Source organism: Phalacrocorax carbo, chromosome 5 (assembly GCF_963921805.1).
Source record: "Phalacrocorax carbo chromosome 5, bPhaCar2.1, whole genome shotgun sequence".
In the NCBI taxonomy this organism is placed as follows: domain Eukaryota; kingdom Metazoa; phylum Chordata; class Aves; order Suliformes; family Phalacrocoracidae; genus Phalacrocorax; species Phalacrocorax carbo.
The window spans coordinates 11,209,314-11,229,529 of NC_087517.1; the positions used below are offsets into that span (position 1 = coordinate 11,209,314).

The 20,216-nt window shown below is 43.0% G+C and overlaps 1 protein-coding gene across 1 annotated transcript in view; it reads left to right on the forward strand.

Annotated features, from left to right (window-relative positions):
* The window catches only part of ESYT3 (extended synaptotagmin 3), a 35,868-nt gene extending 15,840 nt beyond the window's left edge, over positions 1-20,028 (forward strand). Inside the window, exons 5-23 of the mRNA XM_064451139.1 lie at positions 303-369; positions 972-1,061; positions 2,133-2,188; positions 5,080-5,200; positions 6,183-6,356; positions 6,888-6,970; positions 7,408-7,456; positions 8,092-8,181; positions 9,042-9,104; positions 9,202-9,270; positions 10,569-10,634; positions 12,017-12,103; positions 12,963-13,112; positions 13,650-14,092; positions 15,186-15,275; positions 15,857-15,988; positions 17,464-17,569; positions 18,187-18,236; positions 19,157-20,028. Of these exons, the coding sequence (XP_064307209.1) occupies positions 303-369; positions 972-1,061; positions 2,133-2,188; positions 5,080-5,200; positions 6,183-6,356; positions 6,888-6,970; positions 7,408-7,456; positions 8,092-8,181; positions 9,042-9,104; positions 9,202-9,270; positions 10,569-10,634; positions 12,017-12,103; positions 12,963-13,112; positions 13,650-14,092; positions 15,186-15,275; positions 15,857-15,988; positions 17,464-17,569; positions 18,187-18,236; positions 19,157-19,193 (2,023 nt within the window). The 3' untranslated portion in view covers positions 19,194-20,028. The remainder of the gene's footprint in view (positions 1-302; positions 370-971; positions 1,062-2,132; positions 2,189-5,079; positions 5,201-6,182; positions 6,357-6,887; positions 6,971-7,407; positions 7,457-8,091; positions 8,182-9,041; positions 9,105-9,201; positions 9,271-10,568; positions 10,635-12,016; positions 12,104-12,962; positions 13,113-13,649; positions 14,093-15,185; positions 15,276-15,856; positions 15,989-17,463; positions 17,570-18,186; positions 18,237-19,156) is intronic.
* The last annotated feature ends 188 nt before the right edge of the window (positions 20,029-20,216 follow it).

Consider the following 20,216-nt stretch of genomic DNA (forward strand, 5'->3'; position numbering starts at 1 on the left):
TCCTCTCCTTGGAGGAAGCTTGCCTTGGCCAACTACCAGTCTTAAGGATGGAAAAGTAACCTTGAAATACAGATGTTGTTTTGACATTTTTTGCAGGTAGATCAATATCCCAGCTGACTGCAGGGTTCCTCTTGTGAAGATCTGACCATTGTTAAATGTGCTTTTCAGTTGCTTGAAAATCCATCTCTGCCTGTGGGGTCATGTTGTCAGTCATTAAACTAATTTCATTTATACTCTGTACAGCCCAAAATTTCTCATTGGACTGTTGCAAACTGTGGAATAATGTGAGAATTTTCTTTCAGTTACATAGGGGACTGTGAGATACACATGGACATATCGAAATTTAATCTCGGAGTGAAAGGCGTACAGGTGCGTGCAGTGCTAACGTTGCCTTTTTGAGGCTGTGTGTGGCAGGAGGTAGCATGTCCTGGTGGGGAGGTCATGACGCTTAACTGAGAAACCACTGACTAGCAGGTTTGGAATTATTGGCTTTATCCTCTTGTGTTTTGGCTGGGGAAATGATGACTTCCATGGAAAGCACCTAAATACCACTTTTAAGCTTCTTAGCTTGACTCTTAAACTGGGTCAGTGCTAGAGCATTGAGCTCATGTGGGCCAGCTTCTGCCACTGGTGTTTAGAGGAGCTCCGTGTTGGTAGAGAACTTCAAAAGAGCCAGTTCTGCCAGGGTGTTCATAAACTGGTGTAGATTAGACCAACAACCGGTTCTTGCTATGTTTAAAGCTAACCAGCAGATCGCTCCATTGTATGGCGGTCAGGATTGCAGTCAGCAATTACCTGATATCAATAGCAATAGTTGGGGGGGTAGGAGGTTATTGTTGTTGCTGAATTCTAAATAAAATTACTTCAAGTAATTTTTAAGACTATCTGCATCACTGAAAAGCTCACAGTTTTGAAACTGCATCCTGAGAGTACCTTCAGACTCAGTTTTCCTTGGTATGTTCTGTTTGCAGTTGTATGGGACGTTGCGGGTGATACTGGAACCTCTTCTAACCGATGCACCTTTTATTGGAGCAGTGACCTTGTTTTTTATGCAGAAACCGGTGAGTCAGTAGTGAACTGCACTCTGCAGCTTTCTTGCTTCTTGGTCTTTCTTAATGCATGGATAGGTCTGTAGTGAGTGGCACAAGTTGCCCACCACTGGTAACCCAAACTGCATAACTGTGAATGCCTCACAGTGCAGGTGCTTGAATAGCAAATCCCTGATTGTTCAATGCTCCTCTTGAGCTCCAAGGGGACAGGAATGAATTTGCCCTATTCTTTTGTAGTAGTGTCTAACAAGTTACTTGCTTGACTCTAAGAATGGGAGGACTTTCTGATGGGGACAGCACAGGAGCCATTTCCTAGGCCTTTGCTGCAAGGTTCCTGGCAGGCGGATTTTAAATATTCCCATTCGTAGATTTTTAAAAGCAGTCATCTTGGGGACCATTCAGTCATGGTTGTGCTTTAAAAGCTTGCCTGTTTAACGTCACGTGCCTTGTAGTTGAACTGTGGTTTAACAAAATATGAGAAACCTTCTAGTCTTGTAAGAACTAGTTATCTTACAGCACACAGCTTTGCTTGCTTGTGGGTTATCCTCTGCTTGAGTTCATGGAAGTGATACATTTTTGATCTTGGATGAGGTGTTTTTGTGTTTAGATGTAGTAGCCTTATTTTAGCACGTGAAAAAAAGGTTTGTTTATTGTGTGAATAGAAATACAGACTCTTGAAGCTGGGTGGTGTTTGTAAATCCCCCTGCCTCAGGGCATAGGCCAACCCCTAAGTGAAAGGATAAGGAAACAACTTCAGAGCCTGCATAGAGCTGTCAGATTTACTACACGTGACCCCAGGGTATCTGCCAGTGGCCACTGCTAGGGGACGAATGCTGTGCTTCCCTGTGCTTGCAGGATAAGTCCCAGTAGTACCCTCATTTCAGCTATGGCAGGTAAAATAGGTACGGGAATTGCTACCAGCTGTTGGTTTTAATGTATAGATGCAGTCACTTACTGGTGCAGGTTTTGCTTTCTTTAAACAGCTGGCTTTGTTTTAGAAGCACTTGCTTCCCCTTTAAATTCTACCTTTGTTCTGAAATAAATTTTAACAGTCCTGTATCATTTTTCTCCCTGATCTTGTAGCACTTGGAAATCAACTGGGCAGGCATGAGCAACCTCCTGGATGTCCCAGGGATTAAGTGAGTGTCTGTTTTGCTTCACTTTATTCTTCTTTGAAAAGCCTTTGGAAGTTGAGATAGCTTTCTCCAGTAACCAAAGTTATTCTCAAGAATGGTGTGTAAAAGGTGTTACACTGATACTCATGCCACTATATCTGGCTGTGGGGTTTGCAAAACGTGAGGAGGGTCCTTTTTACGTTCTGTCGAAATTGCTTCGATCACTTCATTGCATTTGGGACTTAGGATGGAAATAGTAAATCCCCAAAACTACAACTATTTATAAGGTAAAAAAAAAGTCCTTCTGTTTCCCATGTGCCAGTTACTTACAAAGGTAGATGAGCAGACCTAGGTGACAGGCAGTCTGTGCTTATGATTATTTACCTTAAAGTGAAAAAAGACTAGGTATCATGGAGTTGCACTTCCTCTGATGAACTGAAAGGCAATCCATGATAAAGAAAACTGCACCAGATCTATAAGGAGAAATATTCTTCTCTTTCTGTCATCTGCTCACCCTTTAGGTTCTTCAGAAAATGTAGCTCTTCATCAATGCCTCTTGGGTTGATCTTGTACATAAAACTGTACAGCAAGGGTGAAAATCTTAGGAGTTTTCAGTGCTGTAAGTTTCAAACTCTTTCTCCAGATTGGAGATTCACTTTGTCCTTGTTCCTTAGTGTAAGGAGAAAATTCTGTTAACAAGAAGAAAATACATTTTGTTACTCAGCCATTGCCTTTCCTCCTTTAAATGCAAATGTAGACACTTCTGTTCCCCTCTCCTCCCCTGCAGCTCATGGTTTGCAGACTCATAGGAAGTGGCTGGCTACTTTAGGTGCCAGTCTGTGCATTAAAAGAGCCTCTGAAGACCTTTGTCGGGTGAGAGGAAGCTTTCATTTTTTCTTAATTTGAGGCCAGAGTGGCCTTTTGCCCTGAAGTTTGGCCTGAGAGCTCCAGTTTTGATCAGAGGAATTAATCTGTTCTTTCCTAATGTGGTTTCCTTAATCCTTGCAGAGAAAAGGTATGTAGGTGTTCCAACCTACAGCCTCTCATATAATTAAGTGCAAATTTGATGTCCTAAATTTTCACTCCCTGGTTCTCTCACAGGGATTTGAACACAGAAACCCTTCCTTGTTCATCAGCACTGCACATGAAAGCCAGGAGCAAAACATGCCTGACTGTGAATAGGCTGAAGTACAGGTTGAACAAGAGCTCTCCCTTTCAAATGAATTGGGCTTACTTAAGAGAGTAAAGAAACTAGATGCAGTTGTCTGTCATGTGCAAGCTGTTGGGTGTACCCTGAGACTCGAGAGAAGGGACAATTCTGTGACCTTCCCATAGGGTTTTTTTTGACAGGAAACCAACAACCTGACCCAAGGGCTTTCAGGCTCCTGGTTTCACATTTGGAGTAGGAGAAGGCTTTCCTCCTCCGTGAATGCAGCCTTATCTGTGAACTGTGACAGTTTTGTTGCACAGTCTTTCCCGGAGAAGCTGCCTTTTAAACACTAGATTTATCAAGAGGATGAAAGTCTTTCAGATGTTTGGTGCTCTTGGGTTTTCCTCTTAATATTGTCTTCTGCTCTCATTGCATGCTGTAGTAGTATGTTGAAATCCTCTCATTAATCACCTGGAGAGTACCAGGTGTCTGTGATAGCTATATACTTCTTGCTCAGGAGAAATAGGTCAAATCAGTTGTTCCCGCCATACAAATAGAGCAATTCTAAAGAAAAGATTTAAACTGAAAAGCTTAAAATGTGTAAGTTTTAATTAGGCTGGAAAATTCCCTAACTTCCAAGACAGACAGTATCCTCAGTTCAGGCAGTGTGATTTCCTGTGTGCAAAAGGTCAGGTTACTTCAGACAAGATTTTCCTTCTTAGTGCAAAATATAGCAAGGTACAGAATCTCAGCTTTTGCTTGGTCTTCTATTTAAAAAGAAAAAAAAACCCACAACACCCAGACTCATTTTGTTTTGAATGTGGCTGGCTCCTCCAACAGTAAGGTCTCAGCATGTGGGCAAGAGCAGGCAGCAGTGTGTGCTGCGGCCATGTTCTAAGTCTAAAAACAAACTACCCTGACGTCTTGAGCCCCCCCATGAAATGCTGAAAATTCCTGATTCCCTCTTTACCTTGTCCATCTCTGGAGTCAGCATTCCCAAGGAAACCCATACGGCACACGAGTTTGTATGACTTGTTTGGGCGCATGCCAATCTCATCATAAGGCCTAAGCTCCCATTCATCATTTACAACCTGCTAGAGCCAAATTCACATCCAGCCCTAGTAACCCTACAAAGGAGTGTCCCTTGCATGCAGGTGGGCCCTTGCACCGTGTTGCTGCAAGGCAATGGTGATTACATGCAGAATAATAGGGAAGAAGATTGAAAAGGATCTTGAGAGACTGCCCATGCTTATATTCTGCTCTGCAGCTGTTCAACTGGACACAAATTGTTGATAGGAGACAGCCTAACCTTCCACAGTGATCTACATCCACCCTTGGTGCCTGATTCTGGTGTTGAACTATCCTCTCCATTTCCTCTTATTCTAAGCTAAATGTCACAAGCATAAGTTTCTTCTGCCCATGTGCAGTTGTATGTAGGCACTCTTTCATAGAATCATTTAGGTTGGAAAAGACCCATAAGATCATTGGGTCCAACCGTAAACCTAACACTAAACCATTCTGCCACTAAACCATGTCCCTAAGCGCCATATCTACACGTCTCTTAATTACCTCCAAGGATGGTGACTCAACCACTTCCCTGGGCAGCCTGTTCCAGTGCTTGACAACTTGTTGGAGGAAGGTGGGCAGTATCACTCATTTTGCAGTGCCCATTTAGTTTGCTGTGCCTCATTCTTTCATTCTAACTGAAATTGTGATCGATTATAGAGATGTAAGTTGCTTTTTTTTTTTCCACCCCCACCTGCAGTGTAATGTCAGACTCGCTAATTCAAGACTTCATTGCTGCACGGCTGGTTCTGCCAAACAGGATCACAGTGCCTCTGAAAAAGAACATGAACATTGCCCACCTGAGGTTCCCTATCCCGCATGTGAGTGAGGGTGTTAATCTACCTGACGATTGTGCATTTGCTGCAGTGTGGGTGCATGTAAGCTTCCTGTCTTAGATTCCTGCATCAGCTGTTGCAACCTGGATTGTAGGCTTTCTGTAGGTAATATTTCAGAAATATAAAAGCAGATGTTGGATAGCTCATAATCGGGGGAGGAGGGCTGGGGGGTCCTACTCTCTATAGATGGTATAAGAAGTGTGTTTAGACACTGAGCTCATTTACAAATTTAAACCTTTGGTGTCATTTGAGAATACCACAGATCTTCAGTTAAAGAAGGTAAATACATGAGCAATGAGCGTCAGGCTACCAAATGTTTTACTAATGCTGTAAAGGGGTGTAAATAGAGAGCTCGGAGGGGGACGTCTCTTTGTTACAGAAAAAATTTCAGGGAAAAAAAAATCCAACAGCAAATCTCCTCAGTGCTTGATATATCCAGATCTTCAGCTCTTTCATCTATCAAATACCTAATACACTCATTAATGAGGGTAAATATAAATGAATGACAAAGCGATGCTCCCTATTGCAAACTTGCATCACCAAATTGATGTTGAATGGCTGCTCAGTAAAATAAGAACTCGCCAATGCGTGCTTAGTTCCTCCTTCAAGCAGTGGGAATTGATCTTTACGCTACACTTAATTTGACTGTGGCTGTAATCCTGTGTGCATAGGTATGTTTCTGATTTAAAAATAAATTGAAGACTATTTCCTACCTAACTATCTAGATTGGATTGTGTATTTGTTTAAGGTTGGGGTTGTTTGTTTTTTTTTTTCTCTCTAGGTAAATGGTAGAAAAAGTGTTTTAATGCAGCTGTCATTGGAAATATACTGCATCAAAATACATGTCTCTGCAAAACTGTCATGGTGACTACCCTTGCTGCCTGAAATAACTAGTTTAGGAGGTAGCATATTATAATTACCCAAAGATTGCATTTTCATTATCAGTTTTGTATCTTATTTTATTCAGGGAGTAATAAGGGTTCATCTGCTAGAAGCTGAAAACCTTGTCCAGAAAGACAGTTTCCTTGGTGCAATCAGGGGGAAGTCTGACCCGTATGCTCTTCTTCGTGTTGGCACGGTGCAGTATCGAAGCAAGACAGTTTCCCGAGATCTTAATCCCATTTGGAATGAGACGTTTGAGGTACTGAATCCTTTGATCTTTCTGTCTGTAGGATGCACAGCCGTTTACATCCCTGTGCTTGGAGGACCTTCTGTTAGCTGACTGCACTGGAGCAGGTGGACTTCCTTGTTACTTGATTGAGGCATTTCTGTCCCTTAAACAAGTTCAAATTTACATTGCAAACTTGAAATGTCATTCAGGTTGATCTGATTTACATATGTGGGTTTTTGGAGGAGGCGCAAAGCACTGCTTTAAATATCAATCAGTGCAGCAGTCTGTGCAGCTGTAGTCTGCTCTAGCATTGATTCTCCTCTGCTTATTAGGGATACCAGTTTGAGGGGTTTAAATTGTAGTTCCAAACCAAGCAAACTGGTTTGGAAATATTTTCACCTATTATCAATTGTATTTGTTATGCAGTTAGCCACAAAACAGCAGGGAATATCCTTAATGTGTTAGACAGATGTGAATTGTCATATTCTTGTCCACAGTCTGAGCTTATATAAACCTATGTGAATGCTCCTTATTTTTAATCAATACCTCTTTCTCCTCCAGTTTGTTGTTCATGAAGTGCCTGGTCAGGACTTAGAAGTGGACTTGTACGATGAAGATCCAGATAAAGATGACTTTATGGGCAGGTAAACTAGCATGACCCTTGCTTGGGGTCCAGTAACCTCTGCAATGGGACATTCAGATTATTCATACCAGAAATTTAATATGGAAGGAAGCTATTCCCTTTGTCCAGATATTGATACCAAGTTCTAGCTCCTAGTGGAGCTAACTTTGAAGAAAGTAGAGGATGGTCCCAGACTCCTGCAGAGTCCTAGGAAGCTATTAGAAGTGATAGTCATTACGTGACTTAAGATTTGCTTCAAATTTATTTTAGTTTTGGAAGTATTTCAAGGGGGAGACTTCAGAAGTGTGTGTTCCAGCACACACACACAGGTGATATGGAGAAGTTGTTATTTGGAGCAGATTTGAGCGTGGGCTTTTCTGGTGGTGGTTTCTTCTCCCCCGAACAGCAGCATGCTGTATGCCTAAATATACACTGAAATGTTTGCTTTTTGTCTTTCAGCTTGCTTATAAGCCTGGTGGATGTAATGAATGACAGAACTGTTGATGAGGTAAAGATCATAGCTTATATCTAAATGTGGTTGGTGATGTATGCTTACATGTACTCATTTTTGCTCTCCCTCTGCTACTACATTGCTTCCGTGTGCTTAAAGCCTCCTTGCACACTTGCACAAAAAGAAAACAGCTTCAGTCAGAAAAATTAAAGTAGCCATTACAATAGTTTTTACATCAAGCCGACAGCCTCAGACAGCCCTGAGGTAACGCTGAGCCAGCAGTGGGGTATCTTGTGTTGATATCTCATGACCTGTATATACCAAACGTTTTGTACAAGGCTACAGATAAAGTTTGGTAAAGCAGTCTGCTTGCTAAGAAATGATCCGATCTTATTGTGGTTCATCCTGCAACCCAGGACTCCGTGAACAATGCCAGGGTGCCTGTCTTGTGCCGCTGCTGGTTGGAAATATCCATGTGCTTTGCATGTGTATGGGTATCTTATTTTCATTTTTTCTGGCTTGTGTGCCCAAGTAGATGGACATGCTACAATATAAGTGTCAAAAATGCAAGCTAAGGTGCTCAAAGTACAATTCATATTGTCTATTGTATGTAAGTCTTAGAGACTTCAAAATATGTATAAAAATTATTCTGCCTCATGGTTCTTAGGTTACTCTCTGTTGTCTCCATTTAGTGGTTTCCCTTAAGTAAGACAACAAGCGGACACTTGCATTTAAAACTGGAGTGGCTTTCACTAGTAAATGACCAAGAAAAGCTACATGAGGTGAGTATATTTGCTTAAAGGATCCAGATACTCTGGCCCCTCTTCAGTGATCAACAAAGGAGTGTGTAAAATTAGGAACCCCAGGCAAACTCATGGGACTTTTTTTGTCTGACAGAGTTTTGATGTGATTTTTTCCTCCCACTTCCCCTCCTGAAGAGGAAGGGCATTTGCTTGCCCCCGGTCCCTTGATAATTTAGGAGTAACTCAAATCTGGCAGCTCTTTTTGCTTGAATTAACAAAGCTTTGTTTGACTTTCTGCAAAGTGGCCTCTCACAGTTCCCTTTTTTCATATATGTTCCTGTCCCCCTTCGTCTAGGATCTGTGTAGGACCCCTGTCTATAACCTGTACTAGTCATAGACAAATACCCAGCACTGGTGCTTGGTGGGGCCATGGTTCCAAATGGTGTCTTTTCCAGCAGAATTGCTTGGATAAAGCCCGTCCCCCAAGGATGCTTTCTTTATAGTGAAGGAAAAGCATTTTAGTTCCACTGAAGTGAATAAAATTTGTTTCCAGACTTTGTTCTGCTGATACTGGATTACTGATGTTGATGTATGTGGTTAAGGTTGTTTTTAGGTGTCTTGCTGCACTGGGGAATGCAACCAGTTCTACACTAGAGAGACTGAAGAGCATTAAGGCCAGTGAATTGAAAAGACTTAAACCTCTTCTTACTGGTCTGCTCAAAACTGCCATGCTGTATTGGCTTGTGCTCCTCTAAATTGCAAGTTTTAGGAGAAAGGTGAAGAGCCGTTTAGCTTTCAGAAATTGTCCTTTGAATTTGTGTTGTGCTTTGTGTTGCCCTTGATGGGTGATCATGCCTGCCTTGTGTTTTGTTTTGTTTTATCTTTCCTGGCCTTCATAGGATAGGAAGGGTCTGTCTACAGCTATTCTGATAGTCTACTTGGACAGCGCCTTCAACCTTCCAGTAAGTACAAACCACATACAGGCAGCCTTCACTCCTAACCTTTTTTTCTTAAAGCCCACATATTAATTATTTTTTAAATACTCTTTTACTAATTCAGAAAAACCACTTTGAGTATTCGAATGGTGAATGTGGAGCAAAGAAGATCAAAAATAACAAGTACCTCAAGGTAAAATTTATAGTCATCTCCCATGCTTGCAAAACAACATTCTGGATTATGCAGTATCGTAGCAACTGAAACTAGCTGTGGTTAAAAAGAAATCATCTCTCCACCATCAGAATTGAAGTGACCAGGGATTCAAAATAGTGATTGAAAGCCCACCCCCACCCCAGTGAAAGTCTAGGAGGTCTAAGGGGGAACGCAGCACAGAAATATTTGATTGTGTGTGTTATTTTATACTTTGGACATGGAGCCTCCAGACATCAGGCCAAGCCATGTTATCCTTTCTGCTGCTGCAGGGGTTCTTCCCATGCTGAGCCATTCCAGCTTGACCTGCCCCATTGGGATGGGAGGAATGTGCTTGTGGTAACCTTCCTATCCATTGGAGACCTGACCACCAGATTCCTTCCCCCTCAGTTTTAGAGGGATTCAGAAGACACTCTGTCATTCATGCCTCCTCTCTCTTTGCTTCTGTTTACTTTCCCCCCCAAATACTACATTTTGCTACTGTGATGTAAATGGTGGGTATAGGAAAGAATGTCTTTCTCCCTTTTTTCTTGAACAAGCTACATACCACCACAGCTCTGAGCAATTGATAAAGCTTCCCATTCTGTCTGAGAAGCTCCCCTCCTAAATGCAATCTTTATAATTTAGATGAGTTACCAGCACTGTGATACACATCACATTCCCTGATCCTTAATTCTGGACTTTGTTGTATCCACTTTGCATACAGTGTTGTGTCAAGACCAGATCCTCAGTCTTCACTTGTATGTATAATTGTAATAATACAGCTAGAAGCGAGCCTTTGTCGTCAAGTAATAATTATTACAATAATCAGTGCAGAGAAGCACAGTACAAGAGGTTCAGTACTATTGCTTCTGGAAAGGAATTATTACTTGATGGTGAAGCTTGCTCCTAGCTGCTTTACAGCAAGTCTTGGGCCTTGGAAGCCAATTCTGAGAGTCCACTTTCATTCAGGAATGATGAAGACTTCCCCCTGAGCCTTCAACTCTCTTCTCTGTTTCCTCCCAGCTTCTGACAAATTTTTAACTGCTCACCTATTGAAGCCTAAATACGTAAAAATTTGGCTTAAATGTGTACTCTTGATGGTAGAAAGTAAGACTATGTGTTATGGCTGGAGTTGTTCCTGTGTATTGCACTCTTCAGATGTCCTGCATCTGAAAACTCAGCTTTCCAGCAACTTATTTCAAGTAAGAGTAGTGGTTTGATATTGCTTCCTGTAAATTATAAATGTCTCTTTTTTTCTTTCTTTTTTTCTTTCTTTTTTTCTTCGTATTAAATGACAGAAGATGGAACGAGAACCTTCTTCCTTTGTCCTGCTCACAGTAGGAAACAAAACTCAGAAAAGCAAGGTGAGGCTGTCTGACCTGTCTGCTTTCCTTAAATACTTCATATTTTATGGGTGACTATCTCCAAGTAGCCCCTAGGAAGGGTAGGACTGGTGAGGCTGATGTGAAAAGCTGTAGTTATGGCAGTAGCTGCAGAGGCTGGGAGGTGGGGGTCGACTGGCATGTGGAAGCACTGCGTCACTGAGCTGTGCTTGATTAGTGGGTGTCTGATCAGCTGTTGTAGAGATGCATGTTTTTATGCTCATGGCCACGAGGTTGTGTTGGTCAAGATACTCTAGTTCTGTGAGGGTTGAAGAGGCAAAAATGATAGGTCTTGAATCTGGCTCATGCTTTCTCAGGGCAGAGTGTCAACAAATTGGCATTTGTTTCCTCATCAGAGTCTCCTGGCTCCTGTGTTTCACAGTTTTACTGATTTTTTTTTTGTTGTTGTTGTTTTCCTGGATAAGATATATCCCAACATCCACTTTTCCATTATTTAATACTTACTTTTGCCTGATGAGTGTGAGCACCAGCAGAGTTGTGCCCTCCCAGTAGCTGCCGTCTTTATTGCCCCGCAGCTGGACAGGAGCAGCCCTACGTTCTTTTGGACACCCAATGAATAGGAATGAATCCTGTTGGCTACACATGAGCATATGGGCCTGGCACCTATTTTCCTTTGTTTCTTCCACCTGTTCAATCCAGAAATTGGGTTCTGCTTGCATTTTACCTTCTTTGGCTTTCCCTATTCCCTACCACATCAACTGCCTCTCCCCAAGCTAGGTCAGACGTCCGCTTTCCCCTGTTCCTTTCCCCTTGCTGCCAACACTCATGGTCTGGCAGAAGCAGCTGGTTTATGGAGCAGCCTCAACCACAGCCCCCATGGGTGCTTTCTGTGCTCTTTCATCTTAGAAGCGGATGGCGCTGAAGCTGTGCCCTCCTACCCTTCCCATGAGCTCTACACCCCTCAAACTGCCCCTCTAGCTTTCCTACCTTTCCCCGCCAGCTCGCTGCAGCTTTGGGAGCTGGCTCTGGATGCCTGCAGGCTGGAAGCAGTGCTCTGGCTCCCTGGGTGGAGAGGTGGGAGGGAGGGATCGAGGGAGGGAGTGGTGCCTCGCTGCAGGTGAGGCAGACTGCTGGTCCAGACAGCACTGATCAGGGCCAACTGCAGCTCACCAGACTTGTTCTCTGGCATTTCCACACCCCCACAGAACTTGTTTTGGTTTTGCCAGAGACTTTGCTTCTGCATGCTTCTGACCTGGAAGTTTCATTCTCTCTGTACAGCTGGGGTGTAGCATCACTGCATAAAATAAGAGGGTCACTGTGACCCTCTCTGGTGATCAGTGTTGTGATATTCTGTGCTGCTTACAGAATAAGCTAATGTATGTGCCACAATCTTCTTGTTGCAGACCTGCAATTTCAGCAAAGATCCCATGTGGGGCCAGGCTTTCACCTTCTTTGTCCACAGTGCTCATTCCCAGTCACTCCATGTTGAGGTGAGAGAAAAGTCTTTCTTCTGAAGACTGAGTGCACATCCATAGGAAGAAACCTCTTTTATAGTGGATGTGATCTCAGTGCTGGTTGTTTCTTTGTGCTTGTACTGGGGTCGTCCTACTTAAAAGGGGGGAAGCAGCACCCATTGTTGCACAGGCAATTCTCTGTTAGGTGATGGTGGTATCTACCTTTGCTCTAGGATCATGTAACCATGTAACACATAATATCTTAGTTCAAAACATGGGACATTTCTGGCTGCAAAGTGCAAAGGAGGTTTTATATGGGTCCGTCTGTAGTAAAGCCATGAAGGTTTTGCTGTCAGAAATTGCAGCCTTCGTAATTCTCAACCAGAGTCCTTCACCTTGGTATTTTGGCTTGTTAAGAAATCCTGCATCTCACTAGCATACATTGCAGCCACAGCCAGTTCTATGGCTGTTCGCTCAACAACAGAAGTGGATTTGAACTTAGAAGGTGTAGTGAGGTTAAATAGGCCAAACAACTATTAACTAAAAAGCTTGTAAAGGTTTAGCCCAGTTGTCATCCCAGCTGCCTGCACATTTTCCCCAGAGCAAGTAAGGAAAGTCAAGTAAATCCCAGGGCCTAGTTTTTCTGCTAAGGCAGGTCCTTCTCTGCATGGTTAGAGATAGGATTTTTATTGCAAACATACTAACTTGTTACACTCCTGAAATATTGGCATCACCCATTTGGAAGTAACCATACTCGATATAGGTCCTAAAGTAAATAAGCTAATTTTGGTCTCTGTCTGAAATACCTTCTTGCTTTGCTGTTCCTTGTGGCATGCTTTCCAGTTTGCCATCTAATAGAAACGTTTTTCTTCTTCTTCCCACCCCCCACCCCCAGATAAAAGACAAGGATCGGGATAGTGCCCTGGGAACTTCAGTGGTATGTCTGTCCCACTTACTTAAGGACCCAAACATGACTCTGGATCAGAGATTTCAGCTGGATCATTCCAGTTCAGACAGCTTCATTAAGATGAAACTTGTGTTGCGGGTGAGTTGTTCTTTGCCATATTCACTCGGCTTCCCCAGCGGAAGCATCCAGTTCTAACCAGGCAAAAAAGATGTAAGGTGGGTGTGGAGAAATGCTGCAGCTTTGCCTCACAGATGAGTAAAAAGTAGAAATGTGACAAGGTCAAGTGCAATTAAGAGTGTATGGTGGAGCTGAGAGGTATCCCTGAGGCTTCCTGAAACTTAGTGCAGTGCCATTGCTGAAAATCTTCTCATGAAAATAGAGTTGGACTGAGAAAATCTGAGCTGGGGAAATCAAAGCTGCTAAACAGTAAGAGGGACTGAAGCTTAGGAATTTTTTTCTCATCATGCTCTGGACCAGTGTTTAGACACTCTTAAACACATGCACAGTAGGACAAGGGAAGAGAACTTCACAGCTAATCCCTTGGGCCTTTTTCATCTTTAATGGCAGATTCCTGCTGTTATAGTTTTGTGGTAAAATTTCATCCTAGGTGGTAATGCCGGCATTAACCCCAGTGCTTTGGGAGCAGCACTCATTTCTCTCCCTTATGATATTTAGGCTTTGAATGTTGAAGAACCTGACCCACAAAGAGTCAAGGCTGGTGTCAGTGCCTTGAGGCAAGGTCCTGTGCGTATCGTGGAGAAGGGTGGAAACCAGGAAAAGTTTGTCTCCCCACCAAACCCAGAAGACTCAAAAGTACCGCCTGTGAGCAAAGATTCTGCAGCACTTGAATCCATGCTGAAAAAGGACAGCAGAGAAGACCTGGATGCAAATGGCAGTTCAGCAGCACCTGTACCAAGTGAAACTGTTGCTGGCCTTAATGAGGCAGAGTGTGAGCAAAACCCAGAGCACCGGCCATCATCAGCTTTGCATACCAGAGCAGCGGTGGTGCCCACATTGCCAGTCGTACAGGAACTGAGGCTTGCGCCCAGTGTTGCTTCTCTGGGTTCTCTGCCTTCTTCTTGCTTTGAATTAAGTAGCAGCAATCTGGACCTTCATAAGTAGGTGTTCTTCCAGCTGATTTGTTCTTCTCATGGGAAGGTTTAGGTTTTATAGATCGCTGTTGCACACTGTTGAATTCAAGACTGCTAAGTCATTTGGAGTCTTGGGTCTCAAATCACCTTATGAAGAATTGACCTAAGTATTCCAGTCAAACAGCAAAGTAAATTACAGGGTTACTGTTGGATCAGGTGTAAAGTGGAAGCATTTCGTTCTCTGGCTCTCCTAAGCTTTATATTGTCTAACAGCCCCTCACACAGAATATCCTGGGTCCCATAACACTCATGATTTTAGCAACAGGATATTGGAAGTCTGAATATCCCACTTATGTAAAAACATAGACTCTTGATGATGAGCATCTCTGGCTGCTTAAAGTTTTGGATGCTGAGTTTTATCCAACAAATTTTAAGACTCTCATAATGCCGTGAACCAAGTTTTTGTGGATAGGTTTGCTTGTATGCGTGTCCTTCCCGCAGTGCTAAGTGCGAGGCTGCAGGTAGTCTGGTCCATCAAGGAGGACGGAGAGCTGGATCTGTCTCTCCAGGGGCACAGAATGGAGATAGTAGAATCCTTAATGAACTGAAGTAGTAATGAAGGTCTATCTCAATTAAGAGAGCATCAGAGCAGTTATCAACCTGAACGTCAAACCCAGCTCCAGCTGTTCACTCTAGTACTTCTGGACTGGCAAATTCTCTAGCTCTGAACAGGGTCTCATTTAGAAACCGTTTTAAAGCCATTTTAAAGCAATGTTTTGGATTTGAAACTACTTTAGTAACATGCGGAATGAGATGTAAAAAAGGTCCCATTTGCGTATACAGACATCCTTGAAGGAATTGTGTAACGTGCTAACCTGTACTTCGCTGCTCCATCTCCAGCTGGCCAGTTAGGTGCTTTTTTGGCTGTTTGTGCTGTGGGACTAAAATTAGGTACTTGTACAGAAGGCCTGAAGGAAGAATAGTGCCCTGAAAGTTGGTTTTAGTTGAAAATGCCTCACCAATTTCTGAAGCTCATGTCCTGTTTCGTGCTGCTAGGTCTATGCATGTGATCTGTTAAGTAGCTGTGTTTAAAAGCCTTGACTGTGCAACTGTCTTACAGCGGGACTGAAATGCCTCTGGGAGAGATTCAGCTCACAGTGCGCTATGCTTCAGTGCGGCAGAGTCTCGTCGTGCTGGTGAATGGCTGCAGGTAACACTGGTGTTTGCTTGCATCTCCCTGTAAAGGAATGGGGGAGACCTCTCTGAGCTTGTGTCGTTCAGCAAAGCTGGAGCAGAGCCTTGTGCAGCAAAAAACTGCCCAGCCGAGATGCCGTAGCGTTGGCTGACTTTGATCTGTGCAGCCTCGTAAGCCCAGGCAGGTGGAAGCCACCAGCTCTGGTCAATGCCAGCAGCAGGTCTGCGAGAGTGGCCAGTGAGTAGTGCTCACTGCCGTAGAGATACTTTAACTTTCATCCACGCAAAACTTCCTCTGAACAGCAGTGACAACTGATGAGTGCCTTGGGATGTCACGATAGGTGTCGTGACAAGGATTGACACCTGTGACTGAATTTGTAAAAGTTAATTTAGGAATGCCAATAAGTGGCCACACACTCAGTAGTGAAAATTTTATTTAGCGTCACATCCTTAAAGTTTTATTTGCTTATGTTCCAACTCCCAAGACAAATGTTTTTGGCCCATGAGGGGCTGGTCTGAGGTCTGAGAGAGACAAGGCATTAAAACACACAGTGGGACAACGTGCCTTGCTTGTCAACACTGTATTTCTTTTAACAGAAACTTAGTACCCTCTTCCAATCGTGGAGTAGATCCGTATGTTCGTATATACCTGCTTCCAGATAGAAGATGGACAAGCAGGAAGAAGACTTCCGTTAAGAAAAAAACTCTGAACCCCCAATACGATGAGAAGTAAGAAAACTTCAATTATGATTGCCGCTGGAATAGTTATGATCTCTGTATAATGAAAGGGCTTACCTGAGGTATGCTCCTGTTGTGCTGAGGGATTGCCTCATGTGAACATTTGCAGCGGTCTTCTGAAAAAATGGTGCTTTAACTGTGGTTTGTGAGTACTTAGGCCTGGCCTTGCTCTGCGCGTGGTGTTGTCCATTCCCTTGGGAGGGCACACTTTCCCCTCACCCCCTTCCCTGGCCCTAGCAGATGCAGGCTGCACTCCCTTCTCTGCGCACAGACGTTCCCCTACCCGCGTTTGACTCCCTGTCATTGCAGAGGCAATCTTTCCGTTCAGGTACCTCAGGAAGCCTACTTCTCTGTTCATGCTTCTTTGCCTGATGCTTATTCTGACATCTTTCCAAAAGCTAAAGGCAGAAATAGGTCCAGCCTTTTGAGACTAGGCGATGCTTTGGACAGGTGGGTGGGTGTTGTCATTGAGGCCTGGCGGGAGCAGGGTAAAATGCTGCCACCTCTCTGCTGACAGCTGACACATTCACAGCTTTGCTGCTGAAATGGAATGTGTTTTGTATAAAACCTAACACAGTAATGCTTAGATATAGAGGTGGGTTTAATCCCGTATTTAGAGGAAGGCACACACATGTGAAAATATGTGAATATTGGGTGATCCTGGGTGACTATGTTGGGTCCTTTCTGTATATGTTGGCATAGGTCAGAAATGGAGAAAGGATTTAAAAATATTTCATCTTAACACTCAAAACACTAGTTGTGGATTTTGTTTCTGCCTATTCTCATGTAACTCCACTGATGTAGTGCCAACACAGCTGTTGGGAACAGCATCTCTTGTTCCTCATCCTCAATACTGACGTGTCCTGAACATCCTCAATTAAGTGTAATAGCTTGAGCAATACTTGGCTCCAAACACATTACCTGTTTTACAACTCTGACTTGAGGAAAAGCTATTCAGGTGGGCAGAACTTAAGGGGTTTAGCGTGGACAAAACTCACTTGACATTAGATGGTGTGTGCCAGAGGCATGAGTCTGAGCCATTAAGAATTTAATTGCCACAGGTTTCAACCTTTGTCTTCTCTTAATGTGGTATAAGCCTACTTTGTAAACTTTGGGGGGTTGGCTCAGCTATTTCCTCTGAGTAATGAAGGTTGCATGGAAAATGTGCTGATCTTCCGTGAAGGGGGAAAATGATGGTAAAGAGCATTTCATCACGGATGCGGGCTTTCCCCCTTCCCCTGGCACCGTGAACAGTCTGAACAACAGTGTCATAGTCTTCCACGAGGCCTTGGAAGAGAATTCTTACAATGTGAATAAAATATAACTATAGACTTGCCTTTTCTGTCTTCCTTCTGTGTTGAAGTTCTGGCTGCTGCTGCTGTATTCTGTCACTGTGTTCTGGCCACTGATGCTCATGGGATTTTAATTTTTGACTTAAGTCTTTCCTTTCAAACCTTTACTTTTAGATTTGAATTTTTTGAATCTTTGGAAGATGTCAAGAAAAGGACACTGGACATTGCTGTGAAAAACAGCAGGCCATTCATTTCACAGGAAAGGAAGGAGCTGGGGAAAGTAAGTTTAAAGAAGTTACATTACTGATTTAATAGAGCCGAACAGCCTGAGCAATTCTTGTGATCCTGAAATGTGGTTCTGCTAAGTCTCGATAATAGGCTTAGCGATCTGGAAACAACTTTTTCTGCCAGATTGTCATCTGAAATCAGGCTGTATCCATGTGGAAGCTTGCGTGGTCTCATGTGGTTCATGTGCCATGCTGCTTCATTTCAAAAGGGTGCTCCCAACATAAAAACCTGTTTCCCGGGATGCCCTGATGCCCGTTTGGGGAATGGCTCCAATAACGCAAACAGGAAGCTGAGAAAGGTGTGTGATTAAAGCCCAGGATTTGCCAACGGTGCTTTAAGCTTTCTCTGAACAGCTCTGATTCTGTGAAAAGTAAACTGGACTCACTTCATCAGTGACAGATAAATTTCCAGTAGTGCTGCTGAGAAGCCGAGCGGCAGCTGAGGCTGGCTAACGCCTGTGTGCTGGGAACGCAGGCAGCTCGGTTTTCCCTTGAGCCTGAGCTGCAGCCCTAGACCTCGCAAGGGGGTCTGACCTGGGAGGAACACCAGCTTAGCACAGCCATTTGTAGGCTGGCTAATATACAAAGAAATAAAATTTGCTTTTCAAAGGTGCGGATTGACTTGTCGCAGGAGGACTTGATAAAAGGTTTTGCACAATGGTAAGTTTTCATCGCGTACTTTCAAAGCCTGCCGCTTGCTTTGCTGGGAGTTTGCGTGACTGCTGTAGGAGGGCTGGTGCAGGGCTGTCTTATTTTGGTGAGCAAGAAAATTTGACCTGCAAATGCAGGACTAACTTGAACTAATCTGGTTATTTTATCTAAGTGGTATGTTAATTGAGTTGCTCGTGCAAGACCTGCCTGTGAAACAGTTTTAATAAGAGGCCTATATCTCAATCACAGTCTTCAGCAGATTTTAAGTTACCATAAAAGCCACTGGGACACATAAGTACAAGAATTATGTTTATCAAAGTAACCTTGCAACAAATTTTTAACTTGGATAAAGATCTTAACTAAATTAATACTCTGATCAGCAATATATATATATGATAAAACTTTAATTACAAAGTGTTTATAGAAACTACTATAATAAGCCACTTACAGTTTTGCTTGTATGATCATTGTGGTTCAGACTTAAACCTTAAGCATTGGTCTGAGGCAAAGATTAAGAACCAGGGTGTGGGGTGGTGGTTTTCCCTTCTACGTCTGTAGTTAATGGCAGTAGCTCTTCCTTCTTTCGCCTTCAATGGAGCCCCAGGAATGCAGCACAGGTAGTCCAGGAGCTTGCTATCCACACGGGCAGTGAGCCAGTACTGGCCAGCGGGATGGGAAAACCAAGTTCCCTGGCCCAGCCTGCGTCTGTGGCTCACGTAAGGATGTGGCAATTATGGGAGTAGGAGAAAAATGACACATCCAGAGTTCCTGGTCAAGAGCTGAAGTTTGAGGCCATCTCTGAAGCCTCTCTTGCCCTGCTGCCTCTGAAGCATAAGCAGTAAGGCTGCCCAAGTCCCCTCTCTGTTGTGCTAGTTAAAACCCTAAAGAAAGCCTTAAACTACTACAATTATTTATTGTCTGTCTTGCAGGTACGAGCTGACGAGGAGCAGACGCAAGAAAAATTGATTTCTTCTCATGTACATAAGTTACTAATTTTTCAACTTCATACAAATGTACACATCTCTTTTGTAATTAACATTTTGAACAGTCACTGCAAATCTGAAGAAGGGTCCAGCTCAGGACATGTAAATTTAGTGATCCCACCCAGAGATTAGTGCTTACTGAAGTAAATGAAAACCAACCAACCAAAAAAATAGACACCTTGGGAATAACTTGTCCCCTAAATAATAAATCCTTTATTCTCACTGTTTCTGGCATATCTTCCCTCTAAGAACCCTTAAGTATGAATATATTCTTTGGGAAGTGTTGTACCTGGAGACATTTTAGACTGTCGGCCAAGTGTCATTACTTTGCTTGGCAGTCTCATTTCTCCTGGCATCCTATTCATGTTGTTTTAACATGAAAGCATTGTACTTTTAAAAGAATAAATTTTTAAACAGTGTTTTCCAGCTGCAGGTCTACAGAACCTGCTGAAACAAACTGTTTAAGCCTCTAATAGCAATTAGTTTTTTGAGAAACTAAGAAATGGATATTCTGCTGTTCAAAAGTATCTCAGCAGATTGACTGCAGGTATGTATATAATAAGCTTCTAAAAGCAGGGAGATTAGTTTACCAAGATGTCGTTAAGGTTTTAGTTTGTGATGCCTTAACATGTTTTGTTCTTTGTTACAGTACATTTCAAAATCTTGTAAACCTTGATAGTAAAGCATTCTGTCTGAGGAACAGCAGAGTTTTGTAAAATAAGCTTTATTAATATGGGAGCAAAATATACCAAAATATTTTTGGAAGCCTGATGTACTTGTTTCTGTACAATAAACTCCTACCTGTCTTGCATAAGAAACTGATTTATGCCTTTCTAAAACTGACTTTGGAAACATGACCACGGTAACTTCAAATCTGTGCTGGGCAGAAACCCATAAGCCACCACCTAAAGCAAGTTTCAAATATTTTTGGCCTAGATCACATTAGCCAAGCCTGCCTCAGTCCATAACCAGAAAGCATCCTCACTGACTAACAACCTGCTCCCAT